Source organism: Vanderwaltozyma polyspora, genomic scaffold (assembly GCF_000150035.1).
Source record: "Vanderwaltozyma polyspora DSM 70294 KpolScaffold1030 genomic scaffold, whole genome shotgun sequence".
NCBI classification, from domain to species: Eukaryota; Fungi; Ascomycota; class Saccharomycetes; order Saccharomycetales; family Saccharomycetaceae; genus Vanderwaltozyma; species Vanderwaltozyma polyspora.
In genome coordinates this window covers 51,356-68,401 of record NW_001834647.1, presented here as the reverse complement: position 1 = coordinate 68,401, position 17,046 = coordinate 51,356, and the positions used below count along the sequence as shown (strand labels likewise).

Below are 17,046 nucleotides of genomic sequence, written 5' to 3'. Positions count from 1 at the left end.
GAAACGGATATTGGCGAACATATATCTATACCTTGACATAAACCAATATATGGAATTTAATATAGAGTTGTATAATATTAATATTTCTTTAGCCATATCAAATTTTCACTGTAAAGATATTTTTAACATTTCCACAGGAAGAAAACATAAAATATTACGAAAAATCCAGTTACCGCATAATGATAACAGAACTATATATTGTAATTTTAAAAGTATTTTATTCTTTTAAAGATATGCTGTTGGAATTATACCACACGATACTACAGATATTATTTTTTTATATCCAATATATATATATATATATATGGCAGTTCCACCAAAATTAAGGTCTTTAAGGTAGCTATAAGTTATTATTGGCAATAACACAGTTTTCAAAACCCCTTTAATTATTTTTTAAAATCTAAAATATAATTTTTAGATACAAATTTATAAATCTAGAATGGTACACATGTTAGATTCCGATGTTACTCATTTACTGTCATTTCAACTTTCCTAGCGCTTGGTGCACGTGACTTTTATACTATTGAAGCGATTCAAATTTAATTTAAATAAGAGATTACGGTAAATATAACAAACTTATATGTTATACCATCCAAGTCTTATATTTATAATGATTATTTAGCCATTGATAATATTTGTTCCCCCAAACTGATCTAGATATCCAAAACATACTATTCTTAAAGCAGTTGTATATTTAAGTATTTCAAATTGATCTCGGATGAGAGAGTAATTTCGATATCATCAAAATTATACATACAACGAATATATACCAAAAAACCCGATGAGATGAGCCCTACAAGTATACTAATATTATTTCTTCAAGATTCTATTTTTGTTATAAAAGTTTAAATTGTTCTCTATCTATTATTCCATTGATCTGTCAATGACATTTATAGTACTTTTAGTCCTTTAGGGATGGGGAAAGCAGAATTTGGAACCGCAGCTTTTGTCAGTAAGCAGCTGAAAGCAAGAGGTCTTCAAAAATTAAAGTTTTACTGTCAGGTATGTCAGAAACAATGCCGGGACGATAATGGTTTCAAATCACATATACGATCACCATCACATTTGCACAAGATTTCCACAGTTACTTCGGAAGATATAGATAAATATTCTAAGCAATTTGAAACCAATTTCCTTAGATTACTTCGACTAAGCCATGGTGAAAAGAAAATTGGCGCAAACAAATTCTATAACGAGTTCATTCAAGATAAAGAACATATACATATGAATGCTACTAGATTTACTTCCCTGACAAAATTCATACAGTATTTAAGCAAATCAGGTAAAATTAAGGTCCATGGATTGGAAGATGTAAGTGATGACGTTGATACAGCACAGTTATTAATAAGTTATATAGATAATAGTCATGAGACAATGCTTCGAAATGAAAGAATAAAACAGTTACAACAAACCAAGTTAAGCGATCAAAGTATAAGACAACAATTACTTCAAGAGCAGATAGAAAAAGGGAAGAAATCTATAAATGAAGATATCAATGAAAATGCTGAAGATAAAGTTAATGCAAACATTGAAGTGAATGCAAAAATATCAATTGATATTAAAAGTAAGATGAAGAAACATGAAGACAAGAAGAAACATATTAAAAAAAACAAAGTGATCAAAAACGTTTTTAGTAAAAAATAAATGTATAAACGGCGAAAGCACAATATTCGAATCAAAGAAACAAAATGCATTATTAAATTTCAAAATTTTGGTCTATATCTAAGTCATTAGATGTATTTATGGTACTTTGGTCCTGTAACTGTTGATATCTTTTTTGAGTTTTAAAATATAGAACCCAGGCGGTGAGACCTAAGGCTAAAACAGTTAATAGAATACTTACCAAATCAAAAATTTTCGAAGCCGAAGATTCAGTTTCACCCATGTTTTTAATTCTAGAACCAATAAATAGATAAATAAGTAATTTTGGAGTTGTAATAATGTTACCAATTGCAAAATTTTTAATTGATACACCGTAAACAGCACCTACAGCACCATTTGTCAAGGAATAAGGGAACGGACATAATCTTAACAACGCCAATATCCAATAACTGTTATTTTCTTGCAAAATAGATGCAAATGCAGCAAATCGTCTATTCATTTGAATTAATTTTTCAGCCCTTGAGTGTAGAATTGTCTTGAATAGTGCAAAAGAACAAATTGAACCTGTTACTGCACCAATTGCCAATATCACCCATCCTTTAAAGCTGATACCATATATTAGACCTGTTGTAGTAGACAACAAAGAGAATCCAATCATTGGTGGAAATGCAACAAAGAAGATTAAAGTTACCAATACTATAGGAGTACTCCATTTTTCCTTTAAATCATTTGACATTTCCACTAATTTATGTAAAATCTTATTATGGAAAATCAGCATCAGTAGGGCTAATATACCGATCAGACCACCACCAATTGCAAGCAATATTCTTTGCCAAGGTTCCAAAGCATAGTATTGTGATAAAAATTGGTTGACAGTTCTCCTAAATTGGTATACAACTCTTTGTCTAGGAGACAAATTATAAATATCTAAAAAATCATCTTCATCATCTGGACCCAACCCAATTCCAGTATCGAATTCATTAAAATAATCATCAAATTCAGTAGCATTATTATCATAATGCGAGCTAGTTCTAGCTTCGTAATTATCAGCCATCTTTACTTAATTTGCTCTTTCTTTCAAATCCAAACCTAAAGTAAAAGACAGTTAATCATGCAAAGAAAAGACAAACACACGAAGTATAAATTGGACTATATTTAATTATATAATATAATTATCCTTAACTTGAAATCCAATTAGAAAACTTTTAGCAATTCAGTACCAGCCCAATAGCTTTTATTTCCAGTAAATTTAGAAAACCCAGGAGAAGAGAAAAGTCACAACGTACAGGACTTCAAAAAACAAAATATAAAAGAGAACACACACTTCCCAACTGAAAATACCAAATATAATTAAATGTATATACTTTATAATTGTAGCCATATCATAACCATCAAGTCCCAAACCTAGATTCAATAAAATATATGGACTTTTATCACTGATCTGGATATCGATACCTCTTCTTAGATATCGTTTCGAATCAATTACACATTTCGAAGTTCGAAATTGGATGCCAGACGTCATAATACGAGCAAACGTATCACATGATTTTTAATGTAAAAGTTGGCATCTTAAGACGACAGTGATAACTATTGGTGTTATACCATATGTATGTGGGATTGAACATACTTCCAATGAACTCTTTAGTTACAGTTGTAGTATTATTTGTCGTATTAATATGGTTTTGGCTTGTTTTTGTCACTTCATTAATTAGAGCTGTATATAATCAAAAATACGTCATACCTGGATATTTAAATCATAACCTTGAGATGTTTCCCGGGTAACCATGATGAACAAATTAAACTTGGCTAATAACGCAATTTAATTAAATCGATTCGAAGTCTAATACGTAGTACAGTTAATATCAAATGGTATATATTTGATAGTTTTGAAACCATTTAAGATGATGATTACCTTAACGTTTAAACTCCTAGAAGTTGGTTAACGTTATTAGGTTGCTAGGCTCCCGGTTCTACTGAAGAAAAACGTTGAAAGTGAACAATTGAGATCATTCAATTTTTACTAGTACAAAATAGATTAAATCTAACGCATATTGTTACTTATTCTTTAAAATTGAAATAGTTTGCTAGCTAATACAAAGGTTTAATATTTTGACGTTTTATTCTGGGGTGGGATTCAGTTCATTTGGTACACACTTTAATATATATTATTGTTTCTAAAAAGACAGAAACGTAGCGGTGTTCGAACTTCCCTTAATTTTTATTATCACTTTTTTTATTTTTGGCTTTGATACAAGCAATATACTGCCAGAAAGTGTAGATGGTAGATCCAGTATATGACAATTACGAACATAGTCGTAATGAACCTTCAAATCATAGAGCTTCTTTTTCTTCTGCAAGAACTAGCTCCACTGCCACGACATTGACTTCTGCAATAGCACTAAATCAAAATAATAATGAGGCGTTTGATGGCGCTGCTTCAGAAACCGTTCCAAGTTCAATAGTATCGTTTCATCGTCCACATTCATTCCAATCTTCAAATATCTTGGGGACTTCACTGACTTCAAGAAATTTGGAAAGAAGAGGCAGAGCATCTACTGAAACAGACTCTCTGGTAGATTCTTCCGGAGAACCTTCAAGAAGTTCATCCAGAAATCCCCATTTTAGATTCTTTACTGAAGAACAAATCAGTAATGCCGAAGGTTCTTCAACTATGGAAAATGCAGAGTACAATATAGAATGGGACTCAATGCCAGTATATGAGCATAACGTCTTAAGCAATTCTCGAATAGGTTCAAGAAGGTCCTCATTTATAGGGACGTCTAGAAGTCCATCTGCATCACAGCCAATTCAATACGGTTCATTTGATGAACATAGATCCTCCTCTTTAAAACCTATAAGAAAAGATACAGTGGTTCCGCCCTCTGATCACCCACATGTATATCACTCTTTATCACATTCCTCATCGGGGCTATCAAGATATGCTGTTAGAGATAGAATTCCGTATGAATTAGAAATGCAAGAAGATGAACTGTTAGATACAGCTTCTTCTCGAAGTTCTCTAAACGTTTCTACGTCAGATGTACTTCTAGATGATGAAAATGATAGGGGCTCCATTAGCGAAGAAGACAGAAATCAACAAAGGAAGCAGATATCTCATGCAATTTATTTAAATCCACAGTATCATGAGAAATTTTACCCAAATTATATCCCAATTACAAAATATCAAAGATTTTATATCGCTGAAGAAGATCTGGTTATCGGTATCGCTGGTTACAAAACTTCAAAATTCAGATTATTCATCTATAATTTCTTCTGTATTGTAACACTCGGTATTTTTTACCTTGTAATGAGATGGTTTCCACATTACAAAGTAAGATTCATTGGCTCTAAAACCGAATTGGCAAAAGCAGAATGGACAGTGATTGAAACTGAAAATGGAGAATTATTTGTGGAACCAGTAAAACGTACTTGGTATAATAGATTGTTTAGTACTATTTTGCCAATAGAAAAGTCAACTTGGACAAATCCAGATGGAACAATGAACAATAGCTTTAGTTTTAATCATGCAAGTAAAAAAAATCCCAACATTCCAATTTTGATTACATTCGAATACAGATACATTAATTTTATTTATTCTCCAGTGGAGGATATATTCAGGACTAACAACAATTGGGCTGATCCAAATTGGTTCGATCTAGAGTCTATTCAGAGAGGTCTCTCAAAAGGTGTTCAAGAGGACAGATTCTTAGCTTTCGGTAAAAATCAAATCAATTTGAAAGGTAAAACCACCCTTCAAATTTTATTTAACGAGACTTTACATCCATTTTATGTGTTCCAAATTTTTTCAATTCTTCTATGGTCTGTCGATGAATATTATTACTATGCCTTCTGTATATTTTTAATATCATTGATATCAATCATCGATAGTTTGTTAGAAACAAAGAAAACATCAAAAAGATTATCAGAATTGTCTGCATTTAGTTGTGAAGTACGTGTGTTTAGAGATGAGTTTTGGACCCATATCAATTCTTCGGAGTTAGTTCCAGGGGATGTATATGAAATTTCTGATCCCGCTTTAACTGTTTGTCCTTGTGATTCAATACTATTGAATGGTGACTGTGTCGTAAATGAATCTATGTTAACAGGTGAGTCTGTCCCCATATCTAAAATGCCAGCAACAGAGGAAACAATGCATCAGTTATTTAACGATATGGAAAAGTCTCAAATATCAAGTTTAGTTTCAAAATCATTTTTATTCAACGGTACCAAAGTTATAAGAGCACGGGTTCCTCATGGACAGTCTGCTGCTTTAGCTGTAGTAGTCAGGACAGGGTTTTCCACTGTAAAAGGTTCTTTGGTTCGTTCAATGGTTTTCCCAAAACCAACCGGCTTTAAATTTTATCAAGATTCCTTCAAGTACATAGGTTTCATGACATTAATTGCAATGATAGGTTTTACAATTAGTTGCATCCAATTTGTTCGAATTGGATTAGACAAGAAAACTATGATATTGAGAGCTTTGGATATTATTACTATTGTTGTGCCACCTGCTTTACCAGCTACCTTAACAATTGGAACTAGTTTTTCGTTGAGTAGACTAAAGGAGAAAGGAATCTTCTGCATTTCCCCTACAAGAGTAAACGTGGCTGGTAAAGTTGATGCTATGTGCTTTGATAAAACTGGTACGTTAACAGAAGATGAACTGGACGTTCTTGGTGTCCACCTTGTAATGACAGAAGAAAGAAATAGAATCGTTATGGGTGAGTTGATTAATGACATTCATAATGTGTTTACAAACTTTTCTCTTAAGGATTGCAGCTCTTTAGATGATTTTAAGGCAAGAGATTTTTTAATATCTCTATTAACCTGTCATTCGTTAAGACATGTTGACGGTGAACTTTTAGGTGATCCACTGGATTTCAAGATGTTCAAATTTACAGGATGGTTATTTGAGGAAGATTTCAAAGATCAAGCATTTCATTCACTTTACGAAGAGAGACATGAAGAGAACACCTTCCCTGAAAACTCAGGAATTATACCTGCCGTTGTGTATCCCGATTCATCAGATCCGCAGAATAAATTTAACGAAAAGGATCCGAATAATTTGTTGGGTATCGTTAGAAGTTTTGAGTTTTTATCCGAGTTAAGACGTATGAGTGTTATAGTAAAACCAAATGGTGAAAACATGTATTGGTCTTTTACTAAGGGTGCTCCAGAAGTCATCACTACCTTATGTAATAAATCAACTATTCCTTGCGATTTCGATGAACTCCTTCATCATTATACACATAATGGGTATAGAGTAATTGCATGTGCAGGTAAGAATTTACCTAAACGTACTTGGCTCTATTCACAAAGAGTATCTAGGGAAGAGGTCGAGACTAATTTGAACTTTCTTGGATTCATTGTTTTCGAGAATAAATTAAAAGGTGCAACAAAAGGGACCCTTAAGTCACTTGCTGAATCTAATATTAGAACAATTATGTGTACAGGTGACAATGTTCTAACCGCAATTTCAATAGGTAAGGAAAGTGGATTGGTGAATTCTTCTAGAGTATATGTCCCAAGCATAAGTGAGATTACTGATGAAGGTCATGGTTATATATCATGGAATGACATCGATGATCCAACGCATACACTTGATGAAATAAGCTTGAAGCCAAATGATTCACAGGTTGGTGATTACACTCTTGGTGTGACAGGTGAGGTTTTCAGGTTACTGTTTAAGAATGATACCGATTACAGTGAGACTTATAGGAACGAAGTTTTGTTAAAAACATCAATATATGCAAGAATGTCTCCTGACGAAAAGCATGAACTAATGGAGCAACTGCAATCGTTGGATTATGTAGTAGGATTCTGTGGCGATGGTGCAAATGATTGTGGTGCCTTAAAAAGTGCTGACATAGGTATTTCATTGTCTGAAGCAGAGGCTTCTGTTGCTGCTCCTTTTACTTCTAGAGTATTTGATATTAGTTGTGTGTTAGATGTGATAAAGGAAGGCAGAGGTGCCTTAGTCACTTCATTTGCTTGTTTTCAATACATGAGTCTGTATTCAGCTATTCAGTTTATCACTATAACCATTCTTTACTCAAGAGGATCCAATCTGGGAGATTTTCAATTTTTATATATTGATTTGATTTTAATTGTTCCAATTGCAATAACAATGTCTTGGTCAAAACCATATGATAAGCTAGTAGCAAAAAGGCCTACAGCAAATTTAGTTTCTCCAAAAATTTTAGTACCTCTAGTTGTCAGTATTTTGATTTGCTTATTATTTCAAATAATACCATGGATTGTTGTTCAAAGAATGCCATGGTATTTGAAACCAGTTGTTGGTGATGATCATACTGTGATTTCGTCAGATAATACAGTGCTGTTTTTTCTATCAAACTTCCAGTATATTCTAGTTGCAGTCGTCCTATCAGTTGGCCCACCATATAGGGAACCTATGTCCAAAAACTTCGGATTTATTATGGACATTGCTATATCAATTATAATGAGTATTTTTTTAATGGGGATCGATCCAGATTCATTTTTTGGAAGATTGCTTCAACTAAGTAAGATATCTGAAACATTTAAAGTCTTCATTGCCCTTTTAGCCATTGTGAATTATTTCACTCAACTTTACATCCCAAATCACATTAAAGGTTATTTCAAGAAAAAGAAAAGTAGTAAAAAGTACAAGAACATTATAAAAACTCAGAATAGAGAATATTCCGTTTAATGCAATTTTCATTAGCGACAGCAACTTTACTATCTCGTACTATTTATTTTTATAGATTTCGTCCCATTTTTTTTATAAATATATATAAATGCATTAAATATATTCCACATCATCATTACCATTATATTTAGATAGTATTCGAAACCAATTAATTTAAATCACTGTTAATATTGATAGCATTACATATGAATCAGCACTTATTTTTGATCTTGCACAGCAACATTTCCCTCTATTTACGTTATACATACTTAACGATGGAATAAAGAAATTCGGAAGAATCGTTTAATAAAATTTAAGATATTAAAAGTGCACTATAGTTTTAAGAATGGATTGAAAAGTAGTGCTAAACTTTGTTAAAGGGCAGAGAGACAGAGACCTTCAAGGATTTGGTTGTTTGTTATATAAAGTTTGATGTCGTTATCTTCTTGGAGATCTTTCCAATTCTTTGAAAACCTTCCAATAAGGGACCCTTTAACTGGTACCGATACCCCATTATATTCGGACCAAACATTATCTGCAGTTGCACCACTTGATAGAGATAAGCTAGTAATTGGGATACAATCTAATATCGTTAAGGTGATTGGTATTAGACATTCTGAAAATCTCCATGAGTTTAAAGTTTTTGATTCTGAGCATCATATCACATATCTAAAGGTAATTGATTCATTTTTATTAGTCGTTGGTGAATGCAGTGGTTTGCCAGCTCAATTAAAGATATATAAGCTAGAGAATATATTAAATCATAAATACTCTTCTTATCATTCATTAATTGAAGTGAAAAATGGGAATAATGCACACCCAATTTCTGTTATATCCGTTTCTTCAGATTTGAATTGTATAGCCGTTGGGTTCACAGATGGTAGAATTTTATTGATTAGAGGTGATATAGCAAGAGATAGAGGCTCTAGACAAAGAGTAATTTATGAAGATAGTTTAAAAGAACCAATAACTTCGATTTTTTTAAATTCAGACACCACTTTTTGTTATGCATCTACAACTTCTAAAGTTATGCTTTTCAATACGTCTGGGAGAAATAATGGAAACCCTGATTTATTATTGAACTCAAAGGAAGGTGTAGATTTATATTGTTCCTATTATTCGAAGTATTCAAATGAATTTATATGCTGTTTCAAAGATTCGATCGAATTTTACAAAGAAACTGGAGAAAAACACTCTTTGGTTATAAACGAACCATCAATTAAACGCGTGTTTCCCATCAATGAGAATAATTTAATGATAGTGACTGAAGCAGAATCATCCAAGACTACAACTTTAGAAATATCAGGATATATAAAACCATCGACAATGAAAGTGATGATTTTAGATTTAACTGACAAAATATTATCCTTTACGTTATATATCCAATCCACAATTATTGAAGTTTTCAAAGTGCCGAAGGTTAGTTCAATCTTTTTATTGACCTCTGATGGTATTCTTCATAAAATTACAAAAAAGAGCATTAATGAACAGGTAGAAATTCTTGTTCAGAAGGAAATGTTTGAATTTGCACTACAATTGGCAAAAGAAAATCATTTATCACCCTTAAGTTTACAACATATCCATAGACAGTATGGCGACTTTTTATTCAATAAAAAAAGACTAAATGAGGCAACTGAACAGTATATTCAATGTTTAGATGTTGTTGAAATGAGCTCAATAATTTCAAAATATGGTGTAGAGGAGTCGTCAAATTCTTTATCATTAACAAATCTCAGCGAATATCTTTGGTCCCTAATTAAAGCTGGAAAAGCAAAACCAGATTATATCACTTTATTATTGATCGTATTAATTAAATTAAAAAATATTGATGAAATTGAAGATTTCATAGAAAATTTTAGTAGGGAAGGAATATATTCTAAAGATATAAACGTTCAAAACATCGATGACGAAACTTACTTCTATTCAGATAAGGTCCTATTTGACATAGATTTAATAATTTCTCTATTGGAGGATTCAAAATTTTCAAATCAAGCATATAAATTAGCACAAAAGTTTACAAAGGATCCAGTAAAAATTGCTGACATATTATTAAATACTTTAAAAGATCCATTTACCACTTTGGAGTATACCAAGAGTCTTTCAATCGACGATACTCTAAGAGTACTAGTAGTATTTTCAAAAGATCTTTTGAGATTACTCCCTAATGACACTAATGCATTACTTATCGATGTTTTTACAGGTAAATTTAAGAGAACAAATACATTCGAAGATAAAGTTACATCTGAGCCTCAACAGAGAGATGTCTCTGAGGTTTCAAAAGTCTTCTACAGTTATACATCTTTCTTAGGTTACAGGTCAAATACAAATGAAAATACACCAAAGCAAAAAATGGAAGTTGGTAGGTCGACTTATCATCCACCTAAACCGTCGTTAATTTTTAACTCATTTATTTCAAGACCATTTGAATTTGTTGTTTTCTTAGAGGCCTGTTTGGATACATATCAGAGGTATGGTGGGTTGGATGATGATAAACAAATTCTATTAACTACACTTTATGATTTATACCTATCTCTGGCTAGACAAGATGCTGAAGAACGTAGAGAACTATGGAAGGAAAAGGCAAAAAATATATTAAATGAAAGTATGAAACTTACGAATGTTTCTGAATCTCAGTCTAGGAGTTCACACAATATCGGTCAGCCAATAGATAATTCATTAATGATGTTAATATCTCATATGAATAATATTGACATATTCGAGTTAGATAAAAATAACTCTACCGGTACAGAGGTTATGGAGCAGTTCAACTCATTGATTCTAAGCGGATCTCCAATATCTTGTCTGGAATTTGTAAAAAATAATGGCAAAAACAATGAAGAACTATGTAGAAAAGCATTGAGTTATTTTGTTTCATCGAGCTTGATACTTGAAGATATCGGAGGTGAAGAAGTATTGAAAAAGGAAATACTCGATCATGTCACTGAAAATGAGTTAATTCCTTTATTAGATTTGATTCAAATTCTTTCAAAGACAAATGTAGCGTCGTATGGATTAGTACAAAATTTATTACTAGATTATATAACAGAGGAAGAGAATGAAACTTCAAGAAATATCAAATTGATAGCTTCCTATGAAAAAGAATTGGAGGAAAAGAAGGAAAAATTGAATTCGCTAATAAAATCTAATGACCCACAACATATTAAGATAAAAAATGTTAATTGCTGCATGTGTGAGGCTGGTCTTGAATTACCAATCGTTGTGTTTAAATGTACCCACAATTACCATCAGCGATGCTTAAATGAAGAAGATAAAAAAACAGATGGCTCGATTGTTTACAAATGTCCGAAATGTATTGTTGATCTAGAGTCATCTGAAAGATTAGCAAAATCTCAACAAGAGGTTAAAAATAACATTAAATTGGTAAAGATGGCATTGAATCAAGGACAAGAAGATAGTTTTAAGGTTGTAACAGATTTTATAGGAAGAGGTGGATTAGAAGACAAAAAAGTTATTATTCCATAATATTTGTATATAATTTTTCCATGATATGTATTAAACTTGAAAAATATTGAAATTATCACACGCCAAGATGTCCTTACCTTTACTTGTTATGTCAGTATTATTATTGTCACAGACTTTTCCCTTCGCTAATTAGCGAAACTAATCTGAAACGGATAAAAAGCAGCGTCGTGACAGAGGTGAAAAAAAGAGTTGTGACAAAAGAATAATAAAATGAATATAAAATAAGACAAAATATATGTCAAATGTTCCTCAAATGATTGAAATATTTCAACAATTGTTACTTTATTCAATTGTATTATTTTGGCAGTACTTTACCTCGTTCAATTACTATAAAATCATCAATATTAAAGAAAAGAGATAATTATAATCAATTAAGAACAAAAAAAATACTATACAAGCAAATAGACATATTGATACACAAATATTTTACTGAATATGATCAAGACTTCTCATTTTTTAAGCCAGTTAGAGTGTCCAACTGATCACACAATGACGCCAATTCGTGATTATAAAAATGATTATTTTCATTTACATGATGATAAATTACCAAAACAGAATAGATTTCAAATACGAAATCATCCTTCAATGGCTAACCGTAATAACGATAAATATAAATTCAAAAGACCTGCAAGTCTACATTTGGATGATATGAGCCCAAGTAATCTTAAGAAACAATATTCCCCTTTAAACATTGATACTTTTAAACATTCACTGAATATTCGATCAACGACAACACCAACAAAACCATACGTTGGGAAGAAATTTTTTGAGGTAATAAAGGAACTCTATAGTTTAGAATTAGAATATGCAGAATCTTTAGAGATTGCAAACACTGTTTATCGACAAAAAATGAATGGAAATAGACTATACAGAAATCAAATCATAGAAGAAGGGTCTAATGATGAGATGCTATTGTTCGGTAATCTTGAAACAATATCCTCAATCAGCCGTCTATTTACAAAGAACTTGGAAAGGCTGTTTTCCCAATACGCCTCTAATACTGCATTTTCTGAAACAAATGTATGGGATGATATCAATAAGAATTCAGTCATCCAAGAAAAAGTATATTCTAATTTCAACATTGGTGAATTGTTTAATTTGCATTATCTAAGATTAAAGTCGACATATCTAAGCTATTGTGTTTCCCATAGAAGGCAAATGGAATTATTTGATTTTATTAAGGTAGGGAACAGAAAAGTTTTCCAAGACTGGTATGAATGTTGCCTTATCGAATCAAATTTTTTAAAGTTAGAAGATATCTTCACAATGCCTTTAAAAAGGTTAAGGTGTCTAGTAAAGATTTTAAACACATTACTTGAAGAAGCTCCTAATGTTATCAAGGAAGACCTGATTTTAATACTGAAAAAGTCCAAAATTCAATTTGAAGAGTTTCTAAATTATGTTGAAGAAGAAATTAACATATACGATGAAAATAAAATGTATGATTTTAGCCTGACACCTATAGAAATAATCCAAAACTATGGAGATAACGAAGATCAAGACTTTGAGAGAGAATCAGAGACCCTCCACGAAAATCCAGAGCCGGTAAATTATTTAGAAGTTCCCATGCCTATATCACCAGCCAATTCAGGTAGTTCAAGTAGATATTCTGGTGATCCAAGTGTATACAGTAGACAAAGCAAGAATCCTAGTTTCAGAACAAGTTCAGAACATAGCTATTTTAAGCCCCAAATCAGACAGAGCATGCCCATTAATTCAGTACCACCAGGTTTATCCTTATCAGATCATATCGGTAAGTTCAAAAAAATCTATAAAGATATCATTCGTTTAGAAAAAGCTATTAATGAAACAAATTATTTTAGGATTATTGAAAATAATATGAATATTGTAAATAGTTGGGGAGGGGTAATTTATTTTGAACAAGAACCATCTTATAGCAGGAATATTGAAGACGGGAAATCGATGGAGAATATTGATATATATGAATCTAAATGTTATCTGAAATTGCAAATGCTGATGAGACAAAAAGAAGAAATTGGAAATTGGAAAGAAGTAGACTTGAAATATAAAGTTATGGAACCAATTAGAGCTATGATAGACAAATGTCAATTAGTGAGAAGACAATTGAAAGATCTTCAAATATTGAAAAAAGATTATGCAATTTACTTGAAGGAGAGAAAAAATAAGATACACGATGTGAAACGTGAAGTTATCGCTAAACATTTTGAGAATGTTCAGCAAAAAATAGTGGTCGAATTACCAAAATTTATTAATTTGATTAGCAAAACATTTGACTTAATACTTGTTAACCATACAGGTGTTATGTTAAAATATTATGAAATATTAAGTGGTGGACCAGAATCTCTTCGAAAAGATATAATAGAAGCTGGCATCGATCAAATAGATTCAACAGGATCGGTAGCCAATTTACCAAATCTAGATATATTACAAGAGTACTCTAACAATAGATATCTCTGTAAGAAAGCAATACGTGAGAATTGGCAGTACAGAGGTTCTGCAACATCTAGTAAGGTGGTACGTAGATTATTTGAACTTTAGCTCAGTTCTTGCCCCTCTATTTGACTACTTTTCAACAGTAAACAATAATAAAAAATATACAAAGTGACAAAGTTTAAAATAAAGTAAGCATTTTTTTTTTTACCTTTGTTGAAATCCATTTATAGATGTATTTACTTTTTTTTTATACGTAATGTCTAAAATTATATCAAACAATCTATTAATAAATAATCGGTACATTATAAGTTAGGTAGAAAAACTTCAGAAAAAAAGAGTAATTGTCCTGACAAGCAATTAAAGGACAAGCTATTGAAGAGAAAAACAATTAAATAAAAGTGCCATCGATCTCCAATCAAGAATAGAAACAAATAGTCTGGGTGGAAGAGAGTGAAGACACAAATTTCTAATAGTTCATTTCTTTTCTTGGTTTAGATTTTGTCTTAGTTTATCTTTATTTGGTTGGTATAAACAACCTTGCCAAGAAAACCCAAAGCTGAATTCAGAACGTTTGTAGGAACGTTGTCTTGAAAGAAATATCAAACTGGACCGATCGACTAATGCACACATTTAAACTTACAAGACTACACTTCCATAATTGCATAGCTGACATTTAACTTTATTAGACTCGGTGTAGGAACTCACTTAGTAGTATACAATAATTGCCATAGGCCATGATAAACCTCATTATATACGAATAAGTTTTTCTTGTACGATGATTGTTGAGGAGATCTGAGTCTGGTTTATCCAAATTTGTAGAGAAGAGTGGACATTCACTTCTACCTCCTCTGCTTCTTCTTTCATTAAACTTATTCTTTCCCATGCCTTGAATAGATTGAATTCCGCTAAACTCCGAGTCAAAACTGACAGCTACTGATGCCAGTTTTTAAAGATCAATCTTATATCCAAACATTCACTACCATTGTTAGCCAGATTAAACACAACACAGCATTCACTACTTCGGAACCAAACCTAACCCAAACCAGCCGAGCCGAGCCGAGCCCACGCAAAATATCCAACGGGCGAAAAAAAATAAGCAGCTAATATACATTTTCTGCCTACTGGCCGTGTGAACTGAGTGTCTTCTCTGAGTATATTGTGGGTGGGGGCGGCCAGATCCCTTCCATCTAGGCAGAGGGATCTGGTTCATCCTAGGCAGAACTAATCTAAATTTAGGCAGAGCCAAACAGATTTCCGCAAAGAGATATTATTTATTTGGTACTGATTGATGAAAAAAAAAAGGACAGGATAAAGGCCCAGCTTCGCTACGGAGATGATATCGAGAATTTAGAGATAAAACTGATCCAATAACTGCTCATTGTTGAGGTTGAATTTGGTATTGCCAGATCTGGTAAGAGATTAGAGAGATCTGTCGACCTCGGTTTTCCTCTACAACACCACTCAGGCGATAAATAAAAAAAAACACATAACAATAACAATCTCTCTATCCAAAAATGATACTTCCAGCACAATGCTTCTCTTTTATCGTATTGCCTGTGAAATCAAATGCCAGTTGTCAGCTTAAACCTCCTAGCTACAATCGTTTGTTTGAAGTTTGCTGCTTCTATTAATGTGTTTTTTTTATCTTCATGTGAACTACTGGCATCTTTCACTTCTCTCCTTCTCAGAGATGCTGCAATAGATAACCGAAATCCTGCCAGATAGGAAGAGAAACCGACCGTTTGTGTTCAATTCCTGTCTTCTTATAGACTAATCGGAACAGAACGAATGTTATCTGATAAATATTTTTTCCTCTTCGAATCAGGAGACAAATCCAAAGTGGTGAGCCAAGAGGTATATTACATTTTTAGCTAGAAACCTGTGCTGGATGGATTGAGATGAGATGAGATCAAGTTGAAATGGAAAATGAAAAGTGAAAGTTAGCAAATTAAAAGGAAAAAACAACAGCAACAACATGGATCTATCTATATCACTCTTAATAGAAAGTGCTATCTTCTTATTTGATTCTTTCTTGAATTTTTGATTTTCTTTTTTCTTCTTATAAGCTACATGTAATTTTTTGTTTATTATAGGAAGTTTGTAATTTTAGGATATTACAAGTTTCATTAATTTCTATTTTATATTCTGAATATTAATTGATCCTGACAGCTGTACCAGATAGAACTAAGATCGATATTTAAATAGAGACTTGTGTGATCTTATAGACCCGAAATAAATCATACTAGGTTTCTGGTAAGCTGCATCTGCAATAGGGTCCTTAAGAAATATATATATATATATATTTATTTTACGTTTAAAATACATACAACTATAATATTTACTGACTTGAGTGCTATTGTCAGTTATTGATTACTGGTTTGAGGTTGATGGAAGATCGAGTTCAAGGTTTGTTAAAAGAAAATGTTGGTGGTGTTGATACAAGTGCTGGTGTAGTTGTCAGTACAGTTGATCTAAGACGATTGTTACCTATGATCGATGCCATAATATCTGCTTCTGATCCGGATTCCGTGAGTCCCAAGAAGATAAGAAATGCATTGCAGGAATTATTCTCGATAGAATTGGAATCATATAGAAAAGAAATAAATGAGCTTATAGTAGAGAGATTTTACGATATACAGGAAAATAAGATGGTGCTGATCTCCAACGATGTGTTAGAAGAACAAACTAATGAAATTGAAAGATTAGAGAAAGAAAATATTGAACTAAGTTTAGAATTGAGAGAAAAATATGATAACCCAATTAGAAGACGATCTACGATAAAAATATCAACAACAGAACAGAATGAAGGCCCAAGCCAAAACCAAAACCAAACTCAAAACCAAAATCAAAATCAAAATCAAAATCATATCGAAAACCAA

The 17,046-nt window shown here is 32.1% G+C and overlaps 6 protein-coding genes across 6 annotated transcripts in view; 5 read left to right on the top strand and 1 right to left on the bottom strand.

The window, feature by feature from the left end:
* Window positions 1-915: 915 nt before the first annotated feature.
* RTS2 (Rts2p) lies at window positions 916-1,644 on the top strand (the record flags this gene model as incomplete). Its single annotated transcript, XM_001644230.1, has 1 exon — window positions 916-1,644. One exon carries the CDS (start codon window positions 916-918, stop codon window positions 1,642-1,644), a length of 729 nt encoding a protein of 242 aa, XP_001644280.1.
* A 52-nt stretch (window positions 1,645-1,696) lies between these two features.
* Window positions 1,697-2,656, bottom strand: TVP38 (Tvp38p; the record flags this gene model as incomplete). Its single annotated transcript, XM_001644229.1, has 1 exon — window positions 1,697-2,656. One exon carries the CDS (start codon window positions 2,654-2,656, stop codon window positions 1,697-1,699), a length of 960 nt encoding a protein of 319 aa, XP_001644279.1.
* A 1,224-nt stretch (window positions 2,657-3,880) lies between these two features.
* On the top strand, window positions 3,881-8,290 carry YPK9 (putative acid anhydride hydrolase; the record flags this gene model as incomplete). Its single annotated transcript, XM_001644228.1, has 1 exon — window positions 3,881-8,290. One exon carries the CDS (start codon window positions 3,881-3,883, stop codon window positions 8,288-8,290), a length of 4,410 nt encoding a protein of 1,469 aa, XP_001644278.1.
* A 411-nt stretch (window positions 8,291-8,701) lies between these two features.
* Window positions 8,702-11,752, top strand: PEP5 (tethering complex subunit PEP5; the record flags this gene model as incomplete). The annotated part of the gene is made up of 1 exon (XM_001644227.1): window positions 8,702-11,752. The coding sequence occupies one exon, from the start codon at window positions 8,702-8,704 to the stop codon at window positions 11,750-11,752; it is 3,051 nt and encodes a 1,016-aa protein (XP_001644277.1).
* Window positions 11,753-12,187: 435 nt separating this feature from the next.
* Window positions 12,188-14,272, top strand: FUS2 (Fus2p; the record flags this gene model as incomplete). Its single annotated transcript, XM_001644226.1, has 1 exon — window positions 12,188-14,272. One exon carries the CDS (start codon window positions 12,188-12,190, stop codon window positions 14,270-14,272), a length of 2,085 nt encoding a protein of 694 aa, XP_001644276.1.
* Window positions 14,273-16,554: 2,282 nt separating this feature from the next.
* Window positions 16,555-17,046, top strand: part of TRI1 — a gene marked incomplete at both ends in the record, with an annotated part of 1,051 nt that continues 559 nt past the window's right edge. Inside the window, one exon of the mRNA XM_001644225.1 lies at window positions 16,555-17,046. Within this exon, the coding sequence (XP_001644275.1) occupies window positions 16,555-17,046 (492 nt within the window).